Below are 21,014 nucleotides of genomic sequence, written 5' to 3' on the forward strand. Positions count from 1 at the left end.
CAATGTTCACATTTTGGACAGAGAGGACAGATGGTTTGAAAGAGGAGTGAAAGAAGCCATCTATGTCCACTGTGAGCGACCATCTTTGAACAGAGGCGGGGGTTTACGACACCAACTCTCTGCCATCTATAATCCAGTTTTGAGATCCCTTCCCAGACGCCTTAACGCCCACTCACATCCTGGGCCATCTGACCTCAGGAATTCGCATGATAAGGTGGGGCCAGGTTTCACAATGAACACACCCGAAACTCTGGCTGATTGGGACCCACACCCAGTTTCACACCTTGGCTCAGGCGATTAGAGGATCATCAGGGGGTCCTTTTGTCCCTCTGTGGGGGGAAACTCCCACTAGGTTTATATCTGGGACTCTCCACCATTTGACCTTAGAACTGAAGAAGCTTCTCGGATGAGAGGTGAAACGTCTTCAAGCAACTTAAAGAAGTCCAGACGCTTTTCTTTGCAAGCTCCTTTGACTACTGTTGCTCAAGCATCCCGGACAGAAAAAACGGATCTCGACTCTGATGTGGAGAGAATGCAGATGAAGGAAGAGGAACAATCAGATGAGATGAGCAGGAGGAGAAATGAGTTTCAGGTAATATGAGGGGGAAGTTTCTTTTTAGTGTATATGTATGTGTGAGGTAAAAGAAAACATGTAAATGAATTGTGGAAAGTCTTGCTGCAAGATCAGACGAGTACGGCTGTGAACCCTCTTTATGTTGGGAGAAACCGGCTGGAAAATATAAATTAAAAAGAAAGAGCAGAAAAAAAGCTGGCCTGCTTATTTTTGTCTCCTTCAACAAGACTGGAGCTGACAGAGATCCGTGTTGGTTTAGTTTGTACAGCTGCAAAACTCTGTTTAAAATGGCTTTGATCATCATCTACTTGCGTAAAAAATAAATGCATAAAGCCAAAATACACACTTGTGTATAAAGGTGTATAAAGGCCTACTGTTTATCTCTGTCTCTATGCTGGCAAGAGATAACTCGTTGATGGCAACAACCAGAACCTTCATTTAAAAAAATTACTAAAATGCTGCAGTTTTCCTCCAGGTCCCAAGAGTGTGTCATTATACACTACACTGTCTATGAGCTACACACATTAGCAATATAAAAGATGGAAGCAGATACCATGAAGTCATCCACTGATTTCTTAAATCCCATTTTGAAGCCTTGATATTAGCATTTTCACCATCTCTGCTCCATAAAACTAGACTTGAGGAAGCAGCGCGTCTGACTGCAAAACTGCAAGCTCACTGCGTAATGACTTGTGATCGAAAAATAATTATTCATTGAGCCAATGAAACACAGTATGACCAAGACTTCTAAAACAGACAATTTTGTAGTCAATATGACCCACAAGCATGACAAATCCCATAAACTCAATAGGAAAGAGTACATTTGTATTGCCAAATGGTGGCCTTCAGATAGAATAAAGATTTGAAGGATGTTCGCATTGGCTTAATTCTTCTCACTTGGAAATAACATCATGTTTTATGCTGTTTATTGCCATTTTGTACACTGTACAAGAAAATAGCAAGTACTGCTACCTAAGTAATTAGTTTTTCTTCATTTTTACATTTTAAGCAAGCAGCAGCAAGTACTAAGGTGCAACTCTGCAATGTAATATGTCAGATAGCCAATTATGTAATTTGTAGTGTCTGTATTTTCAGTATGATATCAGAAAGACAGAAAAGTCTTTTAAATTATTATTATTATTATTATTATTATTATTATTATTAAGTCTTTTAAATGCCTTTTGACAAAAACATAGCATTAATCCCAGTGTTTAATTGCAAGCTAGTCTCTTTGGAATGTCATTATAGTTTTCCCTCTATATCTGGAAAACAGTCCATGGACTTATCCCACAGAATATGCAAACCCAATTACACCCTAACCGACTTCTCATTTACAACAGCAGAGAAGGACACTTGATTTAGGAGTTGTGGGCTGGGACAACCACCCCCACCATGGGTTGTGGTAAAGACCTCATCAAGGGAAACACTTATCTGAGGAGCACATCCATCTAAGTGCACTGATTACTGAGAGAGTAAATACAGTCCCTCAAACCAAACCACCAAGGGAGAGCAGAGACTAACCCTGCTTTACTCTGGCTCCATAATGTATGTATGCATAAAGGCAAAAAAGCTGAAAAAAGCTTTATTTTTTTGACACAACAGTGACAAAATATGATGCAGTACTGCAACTTAAACCACCCAAAAGTACAGTCATTCAAATAAACTCATCTTTAAACACTTGTACTTTTCATAGATGAGGAACTTGCATATTTTTACTTGAATTGAATTCCTGGCGGCGCAGTTTCTCTTCTAGACTGTTCCCCTACTATTGCTGGGATAAATACACTTACCAGTTACACACCAGAGGATCGCTGTAGTAAAATGATCCTATCAGCAAGTGGAAAAGTTGAATCTTTCTGCCATATTGTTCAAAACTCTTTCCAAAGTTATTACCGTAATTGTCGGGCTATAAGCCGCTACTTTTTGCACAAGCTTTGAACCCTGCGGCTTTTAGTCAGGTGCGGCTTTTCTATGGATTTTCCATGATTTTTGTGATATCGTAAGACGATTTGTTTTGTTTGTTCCGCTGTTGTACGGCACTACGTTGCCTGGCGGAAGGATCGAGGTTCAAGAGTGGTATGTTAGTCACATGTCCGTCCGCCAGGCAACGTAGTGCCGTACGAAGTAGCGCGAAAAACAAACTTCAAAGTAGCGCTACGCATTCAGCGGGAGGCGTGGATGACGAGCGGCGATAAACTTGCGAAAAGCAAGTTATGCCCAACTCCACCGGTGGATTCTGACAGCGTGGAAAAGTGCGAAAACATCCACGATCACCAACGGATTTTGAAGGGCTGGACTGCTGCATGATGGAGAGGAGGACACCGCCACGGCCCTTCTGAGGGTGTTCGACTCTGACACTGACAACGAGGATTTCTTTGGTTTTGAAAGTGACAACGAAGGAGAGAAGCGGAGAGTGGATGACGAAGCCATCCTGAGCCTGTTCGTTTCCGACATTGGAGAAGAGGACTTTGGTGGTTTTAGAGCGCAGGAAGAAGAGAAAGATGGTGAATGACTGACTTTTCTTCTCCGTGTCACTTCACCTGAGCCTAAAAGGTAGTCCGAATCTATTTTTCTGGTGTGCTGTAGGTTACTGTTATGTACTACATGTGCAAATATGTACCCATAACTTGTTTTTCAAAATATTAATAAAAGGGGTGTGTCTCCAAACAGCCATCTCTTTCCTGACAATTCCCTTTGTGCATATTCTCTTACATATGATAAGTCAACATTGAAACACCTGCGGCTTTTAGTCAGGTGCGGCTAATGTATGTACAAAACAGGATTTTCCCCTGATTTTAGCTTGTGCGGCTAATATTCAGGTGCGCTTTGTAGTCCGGGAAATACGGTACTAGTTTCACCTCAGATTTTACAGTAATATCCTCATTCAGCTTGACATTTCATTCAATTTGAAACTTCAAATTTGGAATTGACCAAAGTGTCACTGTGTGTCCATTTAATATGCCTCAGAGAACAGCAGCTTGTCAGGTGTAATAAGGTATAATCCTGCAAAGGCATAGCTCCACAGCCCAGCATGTAATGCATATTAATGCAGCTGGCTGAGCAGAGGAATATACATCTGCCTGCACAGACAAACAAGCCCTACAGCAAGAGCACCATGAGTCTATAAATACATAACTGAGTGGCAGCCAAATGGGGTTTCCTAGCAGACTAACACCTGCAACAGAACACCTTTTGTTTTACCCCCAGTTGTGCAGGGACGCAATGTAGCACATGAGCTGTGAATGAAAATGAGAACTGCATGTTCAAGTGAGTTGCAGAGCTTACTAAAACTACTCATTAAAGACAGGACCGTAAACAGCACACGGCACACACCCGAGGGCATGCACATACACCAAACTTGCAAAGTGACACACTTTGGCTTCATCAATTCTTTATCAATTGCTCCAGCACTGTATCGCTTGCTATAAGAATAAGCGCTTGAACTGGGTCTTGAGAAAAACCCTTAATATCAAAACAGCTCCGGGATGCATTATCCAATAAATTTGCTCCATTGTTAAAAATGAAGAAAGTAATCTCCCATGGTGCTGCTGGCAACTAGGTCAGACACACTCAATATTCTCTGCCAATAAGCCAGTATGGAAATGAAACAGATCTGTTGTGCAGCGTGCACATGAACCAGTGTGAATGTACACAGGAGACATGCGCACAGCTGTACATTTCATATTACATAACATGTCAACCTTGCACCCTAGCAACTAAACACTTTACATACCATTCAAATCATGTTTACCCAAGTCACTTTGCTGCCCCTCCTTCATTTTTCATGCATTCTTCCACAATTATAAGACCTGAAGCTCTGTTAGACTGTTTTAAAAATAACAAAAATATTGGTCTTGGAGGAATGATTACTTCCTGGGTGTACTTTGGTAGTACTTTTGTATTCTCTAGTGAATCACCATACTCTGAGATCAGGTTTTAAGGTTTGAATTACCTCTGAATGACAAAACGTCATCTTGTTTTGAACCAAACACAGTGAATTTCTTGTTCACTTGTGAGAAGCACATAAGTAAACACTAGCATTACGAGTACCGTGTGTACCTATCTGCTTGGGTGGAATAGAAAAAACCCATAATCAGTACCTATGCTTTGAAAGAGGCTATAATTTTTGTGAAAATGAACCTGATAGCTATACAAATATATCCAGCACAATACGCTTTAAATGTAACCTTAAAGGAATTGATCCAATACACAGGCGATGGACAAGTGTGCTCTCAGACATACATAACTGCTGTATGTGGTTAGGTGTGTGTCCCCCACATGGCTTGTGGCAAACTGCAAACGGGACTTCTTATGGTTTTCTGTTAACAATGGCTTTCTTCTTGCCACTCTTCCATAAAGGAAGGGCAGTTATGGAGCTGTTTTGCAAAGAAGAATGGGCAAGGATTTCAGTCTCTAGATGTGCAAAGCTGGTAGAGACAGACCCTAAAAGACTGGCAGCTGTAACTGCAGCAAAAGGTGGTTCTACAAAGTACTGACTCAGGGGGCTGAATAATTACGCACACCCCACTTTTCAGTTATTTATTTGTAAAAAATGTTTGGAATCATGTATGATTTTCGTTCCACTTCTCACGTGTGCACCACTTTGTGTTGGTCTTTCACATGGAATTCCAATAAAATTGATTCATGTTTGTGGCTGTAATGTGACAAAATGTGGAAAAGTTCAAGGGGCCGAATACTTTTGCAAGCCACTGTAGTAATCTCTGGATTGTAGGGGGAAATTGTTCCTTGGACATGCTAAAAGGATGCAGGAGCAGTGGCTTAATTTCAGTTAAAATAGGTCAGTGGACATTCTTGCTCCTTGTGCTATGGTTTGGGTTCAGTTAACAACCCTATATAAGGTATATGATATTTCATTTCCATGAAGTACCATAATTTAGCCACTAATACAGAATGCTAATACATTACACCTCTCTAAATTATCAGTCTGGTTACACAAACACATCACGGCAATCACAGATTATTTTCTCTCTTATGAAAGCAACGATTGCAACCGGCCTCCCATATCAATGGCGCAGCCACGACTAGAAGGATTTTACAAAGCAACATTATTTAAGTAATGTAATCTTGTTTACATAGGATAAATCTGCTTCCTAGTAAGGTTGACCTTCCGGATATGTTGCTCTGACAGCCAATCCAACAACTGTTTCAAAGTAGCAAGAAGCTGGGATCACACCGACAATTTAATCCAGCTAAAACGTTAATCCACAAATGGAGAACAGATATACCACTGAAGAGGCAAAGGAAGAGCCACATACCAGGATTGAAACACCTCTTAATAACAAAAAACATTATGATAGATCGACTAAGGAGACATTCCTTTCTCTTTCTTTTGTCTTCACTGAGTGGCGAGGCAGTCATTCCAAATACTAGAGGAAATATGAGACCGGTCACCAAAGGTTCACCAGCCTGGAAAACTTTTGTGTATTGCTTGCACAACTTGTGCTGGCTCATAACCTCATAATCAGCTCTTTGATGATGTGGAGTTGTCTAAGGAGTCTGCTGTGTGCACCCGTTTTTGCAAATCGTATTTATTTTTTAATTGTATGCTCTATATTTGGTTTATTTCATTTGTACTTGGGTTACAGCCTCGAAGGTAACTTACCTGGGTCATTTGTTGTGTATTTACTGTTATCAAGCAAAGACACAAAGTACAGTTTGAATGACTCATCTTCCACCAGCTGTTTGCTCACTCCACTTTCAAAATCGTGCCAGCAGCACAGCCTTGAGGCTTTTTCCAATCCAGCTGCTGAGGTGTAAAAAACAAAAATCAATTGACCATGAGCTACTGACCCCCTCCACTAAGTTAACTATCAAATGATTATTGAACTTGCAGCTACAGCTACATGAAGCCCGACTCTACTACACAGATGGAAAAGCTGTAATATTTCTTTCTAGCTTAAGAAGAGAGTTCAGTTTGTCCTCTCTGCAAATTAGGCATAAGATCCCAAACTCTTCTTTTAGGACACAAACCAGGACAGAAGCTACAACACCACGGACTGCTCTAATCAAACAAAACGTAACAGCCATGACACAAACCCCATCATCCATACTAATTAACTGACATTTTATTTGCTTTGATATTAATCAATATATCAAATAAGCACAGAAGGCATGGGAAAAATTACTATTTCATATGACCTGAATTGCATTTGCAAGCTTAGAGGTAACCTGACTAAAACACAAATGACGCTCACGTTACTATCTCTGCTTCGAGTGCCTATGTAAATATCTTTAAAACAGTTATCAGCATTATTATTATAAAGAAGCGAATCATCTCCACATTCAACTACAGGCAAATATAGAAACAACGTGGCGAAAAGAGTTTTTGACAGCCACTCAAAGCATTTAAGGCACTGGAATAAAGGGATAAAGTTCTAATAATGTTACACTTTAAGTCTCACATCGTAGAAACCTCACATCCTTCTGCATCCTTGTTGGGCTGTTGAGAATCCAGAATTTGAAAAACAACTAAAATGAAAACCTAAAAACATCAGATCCGCTTGTTCTTTCCATGTCACAGATGCCTAACATAGACACACTGATCTGTTCATCCAAGACACTGTTATCCTGTTATCCTGGCAGTTCTTACAATGAACAGAGTACAAAGTCAGCACAGGATGGGATTTTTATTTGCATTCAAATCAGCGGAAGAGACATGAAGAGTTGCAAATGATAAAATGTAAATGAATGTGTTAAAAAGAGAAAAGAATGAGAAAATGAGAGGATCAAAGCAACATAAACAGCGTCTCCTGCTGATGCTCATTAGCTACAAGATGCATTTGGAAAGTATGCTCCTCGTCCATACACGTTCCAGTAAATAAACACTGAAACACCTCCATGTCAGACAATCACATGTCCTTGTCTATACAAGCACGCAAGTAATTCCACAAAGTCAAACTACGCTGCCTACAGATACAGATTTGTTCTCTTTCATTGCATCACAGATTCATATCCAAACACAAGAAAACTGTTCCAGGGCATGTGGAGGCAGCGACACCGTAGCCACAATCTGAATGCCACAATCATTCACCTGCCTGACTGGCAGCTTGTTCTTTTTAGCAAGAAATACATAATAGACCTGAAGATAGCCCTGAAGATGAGTTCCAATTCCAACTATGTGTTGCCTGGAGCATGTAATAAAAGCCTAGTTGTGCTAGATTAAGTGGTGCTGTCTATTGGAACCACACACATGCTACTTAATTACTTTAGTAATTAAACAGCAATCCTAGACAGGCTATCCCATCTGTCAGGGAAGGAAAGGGGTCAGGATTAATGTGTGTAGAAGAGTAGGTGAACTCCAGAGCTTGTCACACACTACTTGGCTGCCACCCAGCTGTCTGGGTAATAAAGTAGAAGACTGATTAGCCCAGTTAGCCGGTTAGCTAATGGGCTAACTACAGCACCCTGCTGCTGAAGACTCAAAACTAATGAGACGGGACAAAAGTTAAAGAAGTGAAATGCATTCATGTGCTACTACTGGATACTCAAGAACACAGCACACATGTGGCAGTCTGCACAAAGACACTTAATTGCATGCAGACACAGACACTTAGATTCGTTCAAGTCTAACAGACTTCTAATCTGACATTTAGCCAGATGGGTTATCCCTAAATCAAGGTACAGGGATGAGGGAAGTGTAAGTGGGGGTTGTTTTTAGAAAAGACAAGCTGAAACCAAGACTTTTATAGCTAAGCATTAGGTTTGGATTCTTCTGACTTAACTTTGGCATGCTAGAGACATTTCTTGACATACGCACTACACTTCTTTACAATACCTCTAGCAGGAATTATTACATAAAGGTTGTCTGAGCAGGTTTTTGCATAGATCTTAGTTGTAGCTATGGAAATTATTGTTCATCTTAAAATAGATCTAACTCTATAAGGGTTGTAGCAATGCTAGAGTTTCCAACTTGATGCCGAAACCCAGGAAATACTCGATATTCATTAGCATTTTTAAGGAAAATTCTGACACCATCCTTGTCATTTTTTGAAAAAGTTACATTTTTAATTTTCATCTAATTTAAGACTACATTTTAGAAAGATAGGACTCCGGAGAACAGCAAGTGAGAACGTCTGTAGTGACTGAAAACCCCTCTCTGCTAACTGGACAAATGGAAACCTGTTCACCTGGGGTGTCCAACTCCAGGCCTCAAGGGCCAGTGTCCTGCAGGTTTTAGATGTGTCGTTGATCCAAAACAGCTGGTTTAAATGGTTAAATGAGCTCCTCAATATGTTTTGAAGTTCTGCAGAGGCCTGGTAATGTCTAACCATCTGATTCAGGTGTGTTGACCCAGGGTGAGATCTAAAACCTGCGTACACAGATGGACAAATTTCTGGTACCATAAATTACACTTCAGTTTGCAGCCCTTCACGTCCTCAACCCTGCTCCTCAGGCCTGAACGACTAACATTTAACTATGAACTAACTTCTGATAACTGTGTTGTGCAAATTATTATCTAATCCTACGTTCACTTTTGGTAGCCTTTAGTATTTAGAGTTTTTTGACTGGTGTTTTAGGTATTTTCACACCTAACCTTTGCAGTTAAATATTGTAGTTAAATGTTAGGGTTAGATTGATCTGTACATCTGTAGGTTTAACTTTGTATGTAAAGAGCCAGTTTGACTGTAAACCAGCCCAGAACAAAAAAGAAAACATGTCAAAATGAGATGCAATACTACCAACAGACCTTAAAATAAGACCACAGTATTGACACAATACTTAATGAGACTATACTGTAGGTTTGCTGTGTGATGTGAAAGATGTGAAATCCCCACATTTGTTTAGAAAACTAGTGTTTAGAAATTATATAGTTTTGTAGAAAGGTCATTAATGATTAATCAGTAGGAAGCCTGGTATGAAGTGTGAACTTCTTTTTGTAGTATGAGCAGAATTTTTGAGCAAGCACCCAATCAGAAAGCCCAATTTCTTGCAATAAATTTCACTGTGCTTTTCCGCAGCAGAGAAACAAGTGGTCTCGTTAGCAGCCATAAAAATCTTACAAATCTTACAAATCTCAGTGGAGCGCACATAACTCACAAAATGTCACTGTTTTTATAGTTTTGTGTTAAAAAGTAGTTTGTGCAAAGTGGCAAACTTTCTATACTTCCACCTTCTAAAACATCAAGAATCACAACTTTCTTTAAAATGTAGTTTGTGCAATATTGTCTGATCTTATTTAGAGTACACTGAAAAAGATTAGATCATTTTTCAATAGCTTTTCAGCAAAGTAGCTCACAAGCTATTTCTCAGCTTACCTTGACTTGTGCTCTAATACGCTAATATGCTTAAAACAGCTAATGTGTAGACAATATTTTTTGATTGATATTTATTTCCACCTTTTGTTACATGGAATTGCTTTAATAAAATAAAAAGTGACATGTTTAAAAGTCTTTTAGTGTTTCATCAAATTGATTCTGAACATTTAGCCCATGAAAAAGAAAAGCGACTCATCAAATAAACACAGACCTCCAAAGAAGTCAACGTACACATTAAGGCAAGCCTTTTATACCACAAATAATAATAATCACAAATATTATTATTTTGGTCAACTCTTATCTTAGCTATGTGTTAACACTGTTAAAACTTAACGAACTTCATGTAATTTTTTGAACATCAGTCTTTTTACAATGGAATTCTTTCAACTTTAAATAACTGAAACACACAAAAAAACAGCTAACCCCACTAACCCACAGCCCCCATTATGGGTGAAGACGGCCCAGTTAGCAGCCTTGGGAGAGCTGACCGCAAACTGTTACACACTGCACAGAGAGGACCATGTCAGAGAACCTCTGTGATCATGAGCAAGTGCAATTAAATTTTACTTTTTCTACATACAGTGGGGCAAAAAAGTATTTAGTCAGCCACCGATTGTGCAAGTTCCCCCACTTAAAATGATGACAGAGGTCAGTAATTTGCACCAGAGGTACACTTCAACTGTGAGAGACAGAATGTGAAAAAAAAATCCATGAATCCACATGGTAGGATTTGTAAAGAATTTATTCGTAAATTAGGGTGGAAAATAAGTATTTGGTCACCTCAAACAAGGAAAATCTCTGGCTCTCACAGACCTGTAACGTCTTCTGTAAGAAGCTTTTCTGTCCCCCACTCGTTACCGTATGAATGGCACCTGTTTGAACTCATCATCTGTATAAAAGACACCTGTCCACAGCCTCAAACAGTCAGACTCCAAACGCCGCCATGGCCAAGACCAAAGAGCTTTCGAAGGACACCAGGAAAAGTATTGTAGACCTGCACCAGACTGGGAAGAGTGAATCTACAATAGGCAAGCAGCTTGGTGTGAAAAAATCAACTGTGGGAGCAATCATCAGAAAATGGAAGACATACAAGACCACTGATAATCTCCCTCGATCTGGGGCTCCACGCAAGATCTCATCCCGTGGGGTCAAAATGATCATGAGAACGGTGAGCAAAGATCCCAGAACCACACGGGGGGACCTGGTGAATGACCTGCAGAGAGCTGGGACCAAAGTAACAAAGGTCACCATCAGTAACACACTACAACGGCAGGGAATCAAATCCCGCAGTGCCAGACGTGTTCCGCTGCTGAAGCCAGTGCATGTCCAGGCCCGTCTGAAGTTTGCCAGAGAGCACATGGATGATACAGCAGAGGATTGGGAGAATGTCATGTGGTCAGATGAAACCAAAGTAGAACTTTTTGGTATAAACTCAACTCGTCGTGTTTGGAGGAAGAAGAATACTGAGTTGCATCCCAAGAACACCATACCTACTGTGAAGCATGGGGGTGGAAACATCATGCTATGGGGCTGTTTTTCTGCCAAGGGGACAGGACGACTGATCCGTGTTAAGGACAGAATGAATGGGGCCATGTATCGTGAGATTTTGAGCCAAAACCTCCTTCCATCAGTGAGAACTTTGAAGATGAAACGAGGCTGGGTCTTCCAACATGACAATGATCCAAAACACACCGCCCGGGCAACAAAGGAGTGGCTCCGTAAGAAGCATTTGAAAGTCCTGGAGTGGCCTAGCCAGTCTCCAGACCTCAACCCCATAGAAAATCTGTGGCGGGAGTTGAAAGTCCGTGTTGCTCGGCGACAGCCCCAAAACATCACTGCTCTCGAGAAGATCTGCATGGAGGAATGGGCCAAAATACCAGCTACTGTGTGTGCAAACCTGGTAAAGACCTATAGTAAACGTTTGACCTCTGTTATTGCCAACAAAGGTTATGTTACAAAGTATTGAGTTGTATTTTTGTTATTGACCAAATACTTATTTTCCACCCTGATTTACCAATAAATTCTTTACAAATCCTACCATGTGGATTCATGGATTTTTTTTTCACATTCTGTCTCTCACAGTTGAAGTGTACCTCTGGTGCAAATTACTGACCTCTGTCATCATTTTAGTTGGGGGAACTTGCACAATCGGTGGCTGACTAAATACTTCTTTGCCCCACTGTAGATCTTGTTGACCGAAGGCTCTTTAAACATCTTGGCTTGAGCTGAACAAGTCGGAACCATGCTGTTGGACAAACTCAATTTTACACCAATGATCTTTTTTTCATTATTATGTATAAGGTCTAAATCTATATTAATGTACCCGTGACAGGTCTATACCAATATAGTCAGTGTGTGGAGATTTTTGACCACATGCCTGCCAAAGAACAATCCACCCAACCTCACCTTGGTGATAAATATATATATATATATTCTAGGGTAAATATATAAATATAGGTTTCACTCTAAGATATAATGGTGGTATAATTTATTGCTGATATTTGGAGATTATTAGCTAAACTAGGGCTGGTCAATTAATCAAAAATGAGTGAAAAACAACCTCTAATTAACATAATCCTGCAACTTGCAGACTTTTTTTGGCATAATATCTGCTGGGTGAGCTATCAGTATATTATATACACATCTAAAAGTGCATGCAATAACACAGTACCGGTATACTCTTTTGCCTTTGTGTTGCTGCTCTTTGCCCAACTATAACCTTGTATTTAGTACTTGTGACAAAAGGGTGGGCTGGACCAAGGGTCAAGATAAAAGCAAGCATGTGTTACAATGAAAGACATTATAATCATGGAGGCCTGTGAAAAACCTCTAGTAATAATTTCCAGGGTGAGGCAAACAACACCCACATAAAAATGACTTTACGGGTCAAGCTGTGAATCTGAGTTGCTACCCACAGCCTACAGCCTTCTGTGTATCTATATACACTTTGCTTGCAACAGCTAAGCAAAAAGAAAACGGCTGTGGTGATTCCAGCTAAATTGACTGAGCACCTAACCTGAAGTCAGCAGATGGCTGATCGAGAGAAGAAACCTCCCTTCTCAGCTCATCGTCCATCAAGACAGCCACAGTGCCATCGCTAATCCCCTTCAGGACAAGCCCTCACTGGCAGAGGTCCCTAAACCCAGCACTGAGAGAGATAACGCTGAGAGTAATGCTCATATTCAGACTTTTAACATATCTGACAAATGTTTTGAGATGAATCTTTGAATTTAAAAAAATTGAATCTAGTTAAACCACTGACTGCACCCACTAATAAACAGTTATAGCAGTAGCTGAGGCTGAGAGGCTGGGACACACAGCTCACAGAGGCAATAAAGCTATTATAATATCCTTAGCAGCAGATTACTGTAATTTGTTTCAAAACAGCACTGCTTTTCAGTCGCAACTTACTTAAAAGACATGATGCTTGTTTTGAGCTTCAGTGTTATTTGCACCAGGTCATTATTACCTCGTATGTGTATCGCTAACTAACTCTGAAAAGATATGTAAACAGAACAGCTTTAAAGCAGGATTCAGGTTTCAGCGAGGTCTGTGTGGAGGGCAGGGTGTAACAGCATCACAATATGAAAAACTCCTCACTCAAACTGTTTGGTCAACTAGCTGTCAGCTTCAAAGTGATGCACGACAAGCAAATTAATTCCAGTGTAGGCACAGCTTAAGTTGTACCTGTGTGCCCATTTTGGTCGCCAAACTCCTAAAGAATAACCAAAAGGAGAGAAGAGGAGACATCCTCCTGCACTGTTACAAACTAAGCACTTATCTCTTTGCTGAAAAGCAGACAGTTTATCCATTCTCCCTGTTTTGTCTTTCACTGTATGTCAGGTGCTGTTGCGTTAGTTTGTGTACAAGCTGAGGCTCGTTTGATCTGTGCAAAGGGGAAAAAAATTACACTTGTTGCATCTTAGTTGTGGTCCATTATTTTGAAAACTGTAGTGTTTAGTCCCTTTGCTTTTAGACAGAAATCTGACTCCATTGAGGCGCCAGAGCTCATCACACCCACCCATCTGTGTTTCTACCAGATGTATCACAGTGTGTTTTGGAACAATCCCATGATCAGTTCTCTGCTTTGCATCCATTTCTTTTACAAAAGCATTTTTAGGCTGCAGGGAGAAGTAAAAGTGAGACACAGGAACAGCACAGCTCCTACTGTGTCTTACAGTCAGATGAAGGATGGAAAATAACAGTCTAAATATAAAGTAAAAATGGCCAACTATATCTCAGAATTGCTACATTTGGTAAAAACAATAATCTCATAATTTTAGAGGGAATTAATATGATTGTCAAAAAGATCACATTGTACCCAGTATTTACTGGGTACAATTTAATTTTCTTTAATTAATTTTTTTTAAATGTTTCAAATGTTTAAAAAGGGAAAACAAGGAACACCATAAATGATAAAATAATAATGATAATCATAATAATGAAGACATCCAACCACCTCTGGCCAGGTTACCGGAATAAATCCAACTTTAGCCTTGATAAGATATATTTTGCTGCTGCAGACAAGTATAGAAGATGGAGAGAAGGACTTACAACAAACTGCACCACAAAAGTCTATATTTTGGAGATATTCCTCTCCATCATTAATATGATGGAGAGGAATATCTATTATACTGCATTAGGTATGCAGTGTGACAAATTTCACCAATGGTAAATGAACAAGTTCCTTTATAGTGCCTTTCTACTATATCTGAGCAATCAAAGCGCTTTACACAACTTGCCTCATACATCCATTCGCACAAGCACTTTTCTCTACACTCTTCTATCTAACATTCACACACATTCATACTCAGATGGATGCATCAGAGAGCAACTTGGGGTTATTATCTTGCCCACAGATATTTGCCATGCAGACTGGAGCAGACAGGGATCGAACCACCAACCAGTTTGTAGGTGACCTGCTCTACCACCTTAGCTTCAGCCACCCAAGCAATTGTCAAACTTTTTGAAACTTGAATTCCAGCAGAAATGACCATTTTAATAAGGTTTATAGCAATATGTTTAAGTATTTTAGCATGAAACCTGAGTGCCTCTGATGATCCCCTGATTTACTATCCAGCACCAATGGCAACTATCTAATCTAGTATTATCATAGGGAGTTTCAAAGCAGGTCACTAAGAATTCAGATTGATTTGTTCATATCGATAAGCAGTTGTGTAAATGTTAGCTAATTCAGGTCAACATCAGAGAGCTCCCTGCTGCTCCAGGGATCTGCGTAGCTGCTGTCAGACAGTGGAGGCTCTGACAAAAATGACAAACAACTCCATCACTGATATTAAATTGTGAGTCCTGATCCCAGCAAACACAATTTTCAGTCCACTGGTGCAACAGATACACACTTTGTTGAACAGCAATATCACACTCGTGCTCTTGTTGTGCTGGTGGAAAGCATAAAAGTGTGCAAATTCTCCCATCAGGTCTAGTACAGCCTGAAGTTTTACTTAGCACACAAGCAAATGAGTAATGAGAGTATTTTTTTTTTCACTACACAAAACCAGAGGATATGCTGCAAAGAATACACGACACTAATACATTTGTAAAACCTAACTGTGCTTAAAAAAAGCATATACCAAATTAAATATTGCACATTAAAACATACTGTTAACATGGATATAAAAAGGTAATTAATTTGATCAATTTAATTCTACTTTTTATATACTCAGATTTACACCTCTGTTAATATACATATTTCTATGCATTCATACATTTGTTTGTCTTCTTTATATATTTTTGTGTCCTTATATAGAGTAGATTGCTTGTTGAACACTTATTCAGTATTTTAGCTAACACTTTACATATGTACAACTTCAGTTTGAAATTTGTAACTGCACATGTAGTTTAACGTGGAGTTTCTAAAAATTACATGAATACTTTCTTTCTCTGACGTCAGTTTAAATGCTGGATTGCTTTCACCTTTTTTTAAATACAAGAAATGAAAGAGTTGCCTCGACATGGACTGCCACATTCAGTCAAAGGAGTGTGCTGTTGCTTTATTGCTGCTGTTGTCTTTAAAATATTAATAGAGATGTTGCTGACAAAAGCTGTCCCGCTGTTTGCATCTTTTTGCTTTCACTCTCTGTGAACCCTCGCTCTCCCCTCCTCTCTAAATTAACCCCATGTTCATCTCATCAATGCAGGCAACTTGAGCAACTTTGCAACTTTCACCTAATTTTGCTACTTTTCAAACCCCTTTCGCTAAAAAAAACCCCATCTACTATTTTCAATCATCCCCCACGAGCACATGGTCGTTTTTAATGCCGGCAAACATCAATCGGCAGCTGAGTTGAAAGGGCACTTGAATTTTTCTCAGGGTGGTATTTATACACATATATATAGCATCTACAGATATAGCATCTACAGATGGCATCACAGAATTTAACCATATACTAAATTGTCATAGAATTTGCAGTTAAAATAAGTTAATTGCAGTTCATTTAAATGCAACTGATTTCAGCATTGCAGGGTAGCTGCTTTGAAATGACTGGTTAACAGTTTAGCCTACATGGGCTGCTTGTATGTAACCATTTCATACTTCATAGCAAAAACAGAAAAATGTAAATGAACATCCACAGTTTTGTATTTTGCTCCAAAGCTGCATTTTGATAACAGATGCAGCACTTGCTACAGGCCACCCTCGCTGGTCGTTTAGAAAACAGCAGAGAACATTACTCATTCACTTTCCCCTGCTGCACTGCCTCAGCCAGTCTAACAGTCGCTGGTTTTTCATGAACAGAAATACACACCAGCACAAAGACAGACAATATCACTTTTAATATTCTCTACAAAGCAATGCTCGCTGCCTGTGTAGTGTGCAAAGTGTATAACAGGCTTTTTCCTGACAGCCACAGTTTTGTTCCCAGCACTCGTCACTGAACAGCCAACCATCCTGATGAAAGCCCAGAGCAGATAACGCCATGAACAGAGGCAGCTTCAGCTTCACAGTCTGTTTGGCCTCTACTCTCCCCAGACGTGGATAAGGGAGAACCCTGTCATTTAAAACAATGCAACTATAAAGAGAGCTTGCTTGTCGGCCAATTCAAATCTAAGCAGATAAGACTCAAAGAAAGCCCCGTAAACCCCACAAAGCAAGAGGCAGGAGCTGCTGGGGTCTGCATTTAGGAGATTAGCTCGTGTTGTGCCGCAGTTTGAATCCACTTAGTTTCAAATTGTCCCCAAACTAAATGCCAGAGGGAGGGCCACGCTTTGTGGTCTGCTGCTGAACTTGATCCTGTGATTATCACAAAGAGACTCCACTTGGTTTAGTAAGCAACAACACTGATGGCAGGAACTCCGCCATTGCTATCTCAGTTGGATTTCACAGTGTAAACAATATATATTCCCAGGCTCTGAGCAAAGAACAAACACAATAGTCATACAAAAGCAATCCCCCACCCTTTCCATACTTACTGCTTTTATTGCACTTGACTTTAGAGAGAAGCTTGTGAGCCAGCAGGAAATCTCCACTCTTCACGGCCACCAGCAGATCCTGTTCTTTTCCCATGATTACAGACCTAACCACAGACACACAAACTGATCGCAGGCAGCCGCCAAGGCTTTTTTGTCTTGTCTTTTCAGCTACAGGTAGCTGCTAATTCCCAGCAATGAGGTGAGGCGGGTGAATGCAGGACTGAGCAGCATCTAGAGGGAACAGCGCATCAGGTGAGGTGGTCAAGGACGTCTTCTTCCTCTTGTCACTAATGTTTATTTCCATTATCTCTGATCGCTGTTTGGCTTCCTGATGATGACCTTGATTTGAAGTTACAGTAAGCTCTGTAGCAGTTTTACTTGCTCGCAGGACTGAGCATAATGTTCACAGTCTGTTTTTGACAAACTGGAAGCAGCTGCAACCCAACCTGCCATGACACTGCCAAGTAGAAGCAAAGGAAAGAAAGAACAGAATGAAATCACTTTGAGTTCACAGTAACTTTAAAAAAAATACAGCCAGTGAAAAGAGCATTACCACACAGTCCCAAAAAATGCACCGTTTCATATTAAAAACGGTCAATTATCAACAGCTTTCTGACATTGTTCTGTAGAAACCATCAGCAGTCGGGCCGATTCCCCCAGCCAGTGACACTGAACCACTGAAGAAGAGGATGAGCAGACTCGTATCATGGATGTTTTATAACACAGATGTTTACGGTAGTGCCACAGAGTATGCATTACATCTAAACAGACTGTCAAAGTCAAGCAGTGTCTACACCGGAGTTATATCCATGTTTTCGTTTTCCACCTATTATCTATTTCCAGGTTGTAGGTGCAGCATTCTGAGCAGAGAAGCCCAGACTTCTCTCTCCCAGGTACCTGCTCCAGCTTCTATGGGGCCATGCTAGCTGAGAGACATAATCTTTTCCAGTCTAACCAGGTCTACCTCAGGGTCTCCTCCCAGTTCAACCTCAGGGTCTCCTCCCAGTTCAACGTGCCTGAAACACCTTACCAAGCAAGGAGCCTAGGTCATGGGAGGGCTTGCTGTAGCTGGAGGCTGCTGTAGGTTTGTTAAAGGCTTGTTGGAGATGTAGGTTATTGTAGGTGGAGGGCTTGGCAAACCTTGTAGGGGGTGATGAACTCCACAGTAAACCAGTCCAAGGCAAGGTGATGCATAGGAATCTTTTGAGTCATGCTTAAAGTTTTGCCTTTCATTACATGAGTGAATTAGGTAAAACTGGAAAACCACAGCTATTCACCCCAAATAGCCAGTAATACAAATGGTAAATGGTAAATGGCCTGTATTTATATAGCGCTTTACTAGTCCCTAAGGACCCCAAAGCGCTTTACATATCCAGTCATCCACCCATTCACACACACATTCACACACTGGTGATGGCAAGCTACAAGGATGAGTAGAACAGGTAGCTGGAAATGAGTTAAAGCAACATATTTTCCCAATTTAGCATGAGAACCTACCAACACTTTTCTCCAAGCCCTTTCCTCTCCTGTCTCTATAGAAATTCTGATCTGAACGATACAATCTGAGCTGCCCTCAAACAGCATCAGTAATATTGTCCTCCTTTTCCAACTGCTCATCACATCAAGAGAGAATTCATGGTCTCTGGGAAATCTAGCTGATGGATTTTTTTTTCCCTTAGTTGAAATATTATGACTTGTGTGAAAATGTATTTACCTCTTTGGAGACTATAAAAGTCCAGTGATGTGGCACAACAGATAAACATCAATGAAAACTTAAAAAAGCGCTAAAAGTGCTCAGCTTATACAGGTATCATGATAAGTTAGTAAGCATTTTGTGAAACCTAATAAACAATGGCACCATTATTTGATATCCTTTAATATAAAACAATTATCAAGCTCTAATTGAAGAAAGTTGTCTAATTCAACAGGCAAATAAAATGCAATCCCTTCCAAGAAATCAATAAGCAAATTTTCAGTAGTTAAATACAGTCAAGAATAAGCAAGTGACTTAAACTTGACCCAGCATTTGTTTGTTTTCTTTGATCCAGGAAGCCAGGTCCCTCTGGAGTGTGCAACTAATCTCCAACTCTTCCCGTGCAGCAACATGGTCTCCGTTCACTGATAACATCCCCCTGACCTTTAAGAGGAAGCATCTTTTCAGTGAAGCAATGCCAGGCATTCTGCCAGCTTACGTTATTGGGAGAAAAAGTTGTGTTTTTCTCTCTGAGAAAAAGCAGCAGGCAGAGCCACTTCAGAACCAATTTGTTCAAAATCACAGATGTGCGGGTTAGCAAGTGCAGACTAGGGGGACACAAAGTGACCATACAATTGATCTCAGGGAAACATAGAGACAGCCTCCCTGGGTTTCTACACTTACCACTGAGGCAGATTAAACAGGGTTTTTCACAGAGTCAAACAGTGTCCAATTAGATTCTGTCTGTATGCAAAACAAAACAATCTGAGTCTGGAGGAGGCTGTCTTGGATGAAATAGTGCTCTGCAGGCACGATGTCCACCTAGTTCAGCTATTCTGCTGCAGACTTCTAGGTGATGATGCAGCAGGGTAGCCCAGCAATAGATGCCAATGCACATGGTTTAAAACTAGCCATGCACCTCTACACGCAGAAACAACTGCACAGCCCATCACTAACATGAGCAATGCAGAATGTAAACAAGAAAGCCAAAATTGGCATGTTGGCCTAAAGTGGATAGAGAGCTTACTTCAGTAGGGTTACACTGTAGTTGATCGTGGATGACCAAAGTGATAAGTGACAAATCCTTGAGTTGCACTACACTGTACGAGAAATTCTTCAGTCTAATATAGTCTAATATACTACATGTATATGTTGTAGACCTAATTTTCTCTGCAATATTCAGCTCAATAGCAAGCAGACCAAACCTCTATTCTTCACTGGGACAATTTCATTTACATCCCACTGCAGCAAACGGACGAATGCAATATACAAAAAACTGAGAACTTTATGAAATCAAAACATCGGCATCTCATCAACATCACAAATCTATAACACCCTCTTCCACCACCGTGAAGCACAGATGGATGGAAAAAGCCCTGAAAGTTGGTGATTTATGAAAACAAGGTCCTTGCCGACCAGGGAAATTTACTGGAAAACGCCAATAGCTCGTTCAAAGTTATCGTACATTTTCAGCTGTTTGCCTGTAAGTGAAAAAAACATGATCATGCGACTTGTGAACGCATTTCATTGGGACTGCCGTCTGCTCTCATCGTTCAAATCTAGTTCGCCAAGTTACCAATCTCAGCTATCAAGGTGTCCCAACTACTGTCCTTCCTACTATAATCCTGTCGTATTTCTATTAACCGAGTCCGTCTCTTTTTAGTCTGTTCACAATGAACAGGTTTAAAGAAGGGAAAAGGTTCTCACCTGCTCAACTACGGCGGTGTAATAGGATAGCTCACAACCGAGCAAGAAGAGCGCTCAGGGTAGCGCGAGACGGACTTACAGCGTTAAGAGACCCGCGAACACTGACACAACTTCTGGTAGAAACTTTCAAAGTAAAGTTGCGCAACAAGTCTTGGATTCTTGCTTGTCAAACTTCCTTTGTTTTTTGCTTGTTTTCAATATCAGATGGCACAGAGTTATGTTCGGACCGGAAAATTCAACGTCAGTTTCTGACGCCACTGAGCAATAACCCTTGGATTGTCTGACTTCCACTTCTATATGATTTTATTATGAAGGGAAAATTACACAACTCGATCTA

The 21,014-nt window shown here is 40.4% G+C and overlaps 1 protein-coding gene across 3 annotated transcripts in view; it reads right to left on the minus strand.

Moving 5' to 3' along the window:
* caskin2a (CASK interacting protein 2a) overlaps positions 1-20,766 on the minus strand; it is a 55,696-nt gene extending 34,930 nt beyond the window's left edge. For all 3 annotated transcript variants that reach the window (XM_085415637.1, XM_085415636.1, XM_085415638.1), the window contains exons 1-2: positions 20,678-20,766; positions 17,278-17,734 (exon numbers count right to left, since the gene is read on the minus strand). In XM_085415637.1, coding sequence (XP_085271763.1) covers positions 17,278-17,371 — 94 coding nt within the window. In that variant the 5' untranslated portion in view covers positions 17,372-17,734; positions 20,678-20,766. The remainder of the gene's footprint in view (positions 1-17,277; positions 17,735-20,677) is intronic.
* Between the last annotated feature and the right edge of the window lie 248 nt (positions 20,767-21,014).

Source organism: Rhamphochromis longiceps, linkage group LG8 (assembly GCF_057381845.1).
Source record: "Rhamphochromis longiceps isolate RC_006_pf linkage group LG8, R_longiceps_female_GT1.1, whole genome shotgun sequence".
Classification (NCBI taxonomy): domain Eukaryota; kingdom Metazoa; phylum Chordata; class Actinopteri; order Cichliformes; family Cichlidae; genus Rhamphochromis; species Rhamphochromis longiceps.